Source organism: Homarus americanus, unplaced genomic scaffold, assembly GCF_018991925.1.
Source record: "Homarus americanus isolate GMGI-L3 unplaced genomic scaffold, GMGI_Hamer_2.0 scaffold33468, whole genome shotgun sequence".
Lineage (NCBI taxonomy): Eukaryota > Metazoa > Arthropoda > Malacostraca > Decapoda > Nephropidae > Homarus > Homarus americanus.
In genome coordinates this window covers 10,938,087-10,940,403 of record NW_024714177.1, presented here as the reverse complement: position 1 = coordinate 10,940,403, position 2,317 = coordinate 10,938,087, and the positions used below count along the sequence as shown (strand labels likewise).

Below are 2,317 nucleotides of genomic sequence, written 5' to 3'. Positions count from 1 at the left end.
TTCCCGTGTGTGATATGAGGTAACTGTACCGTGAAGAGTTGATTTTTTTTAATGACCAATTATTTAAGATGTATTGTTGTATATTGCCCCAGGATCATTATTTTGTTGTATATAACTTATTGGTATTTGATGTGCAAAGCATGACAAAATAATGTTGTTGAGAAAAATATGACACCGACGCAGGATTAATTACCAGAACTTACCGATCGCCCAAGCGGCTAACGAGCCGATCAGTCGTGAAGAGGATTTTTTTTTTATTATTTATTGGGCACTCCCCTACGTCCTTATGTAAGGTGAAGCGCAGAAGCGTTTACAGTGCCCAACAGGGAAGCATGCTAAGTTCATGCTTGCCTTTATGTCTCATGAGTTAAGGGCGTAGAAGCCTGAAGAGTCAAGGGCATAGAAGCCTGAAGAGTCAATGGTTAATGTCATCAAGTTATTGGAAGCTCCAACAACTTGTCCCTGAATACGAATTCGCAACTTTCGATTTACACCAGGTACCTACTTACTGCTAGGTGAACAGGGACTAATGGGGGCTAGGAAGTATGTCCAAACAACTTCCACCGGCCCGGGAATCGAACCCGTGACTCGTGAAGAGGATAAAAGTAAAAGTAAAAAGTAATATGTCCATAAGTCCCTAGGGGCACCGACAGCTCCTGGGAGGGCCCCTGGGGTCCACAACGCTCCGAGCAGGGCCTCTAGGGGCGCCACTGCCCCTCAAAGGGCCCCTGGGCTGCCCTGCTCCTTAGAGGTCGTTTGGGGGCCCCACCTCCCCAGGGAAGGACCCTGCGAAGGCCCCTGGGGTCGCCGCTTCCTCTGGAAAATCCTCTTGGGTTGCCGACGTCCCTGGGAGGGCTCATGAGGTCGCTGCCGCCTCTGGGAGGGCCCCTGGGGTCTACGACGCCCTTAAGATGGCCTATGGAATAGCCCCTGGTGGTGCAATCGTACCTGTGAGGGCCCCTGGGGGCGTCCCCGCCCCTGGGAGGGCCTCTGGGGGCACTGCCGCACCGGGAGGACCCCTGGGGGTGCCGCCGCCCCTGGGAAAGCCCCTACTTAGGCCCCTGGGAAAGCCCCTACTTAGGCCCCTGGGATCGCCGCTGCCACTGGGAGGGCCCCTGGGGTCTCAGACGCCCCTAGGAAGGCCCCTGTTGTCGACTACGTCCCTGAGAGGGCCCCAGGGGGCAACACCTCTTCTGGGAGTACCCATGGGGGCACCGATGCCACTGGGGATGCTCCTGGCGGCACCGCCGCCCCGGAGAGGGCCCCTATAGGCACTTCCGCTTCCGTGAGGACCTCTGGGGGGTGCCGCCGCCCTTGGAAGAGGCCCTAGAGTCGCTGCCGCCCATTTTATGGCCCCTGGCACGGCCCGTGGGATTACCGATTTCCCTGGGAGGGCCACTGGTGGCGCTGCCGCCCCTGAGAGGGCCCCTTGGGTCGCAGCTGCTACTGGGAACGCTCCTGGGGTCGCCGACGGCCCTTGGTGGGCCCCTGGGGTCTCCAATGCCCCTGGTAGGGCCGCTAGGGGCGCCGCTACCCCTCGGAGAGCCATTGCGAAAGCCCCTGGAGTCGGCGCTTCCCCTGAGAAGGCCCCTGGGGGCAACCCCATCCCTCAGAGGGCCCCTGGGTTCTCCGACACCCCTGGCAGGGCCCCTAGGGGGGCAGCCATCCCCTGGGAGGGTCCCTGGGGTTTCAGACGCCCCTGGGAAGGTCCCTGGGGTCGACGACGTCCCTGAGAGGGCCCCTGGGGTCGCTGCCGCCTCTGGGAGGTCCTCTGGGGTCGCCGACGCTCCTGGTAGGGACCCTGGGGGCACCATCGCCTCTGAGAGGGCCCATGGGGGCGCCGATGCCACTGGGGGTGCCGGCGCCCCTGAGAGGGCCCCATGAGGGGGGTCGCCGCCCCTGGGAGGGCCCCTGGGGTTTGCTGCCACCCCAGGGAGGGCCGCTGAGATCCCCGACGCCCCTGGGGTCTTTTAGGGCCCCACTGCCTCTGGGAGTACCCCTGGATAGCCATAGCCCCAGGGAGGGCCTCTGGGAGTTCCTCTGAGGGTGCCTGCTTCCCCTGGTAATGCTCCTAAAGGCGCCGCCGCCGCCCCTGGGAGGGCCCCTGGGTGCACTACCGTCCCAGAGGAATGACAAAGTGTGCCGTTGTATGGGGAGAAACTTTATATATCTGAGTTTGTTGTATCCCAGAATACAATACTGTTTTATATTATCTGATAGATTAATTGACATGAGGGTATGGATGATAGGTTATGCAATAGTATCGCGTAAGTCATATACTGTATGTTAAAACGGTAAAAAAAGAAAATGAGAAATT

The 2,317-nt window shown here is 59.4% G+C and overlaps 1 protein-coding gene across 1 annotated transcript; it reads right to left on the bottom strand.

The window, feature by feature from the left end:
- Positions 1 to 1,123: 1,123 nt before the first annotated feature.
- On the bottom strand, positions 1,124 to 1,549 carry LOC121876179 (U1 small nuclear ribonucleoprotein C-2-like). The gene has a single exon (XM_042381139.1). The coding sequence runs from the start codon at positions 1,547 to 1,549 to the stop codon at positions 1,124 to 1,126; it is 426 nt and encodes a 141-aa protein (XP_042237073.1).
- Between the last annotated feature and the right edge of the window lie 768 nt (positions 1,550 to 2,317).

What these genes read in the sequence shown, in the direction of transcription:
- LOC121876179 (XM_042381139.1), bottom strand. Translation starts at nt 1,549, where the DNA reads ATGGCTCTCCGAGGGGTAGCGGCGCCCCTAGCGGCCCTACCAGGGGCA.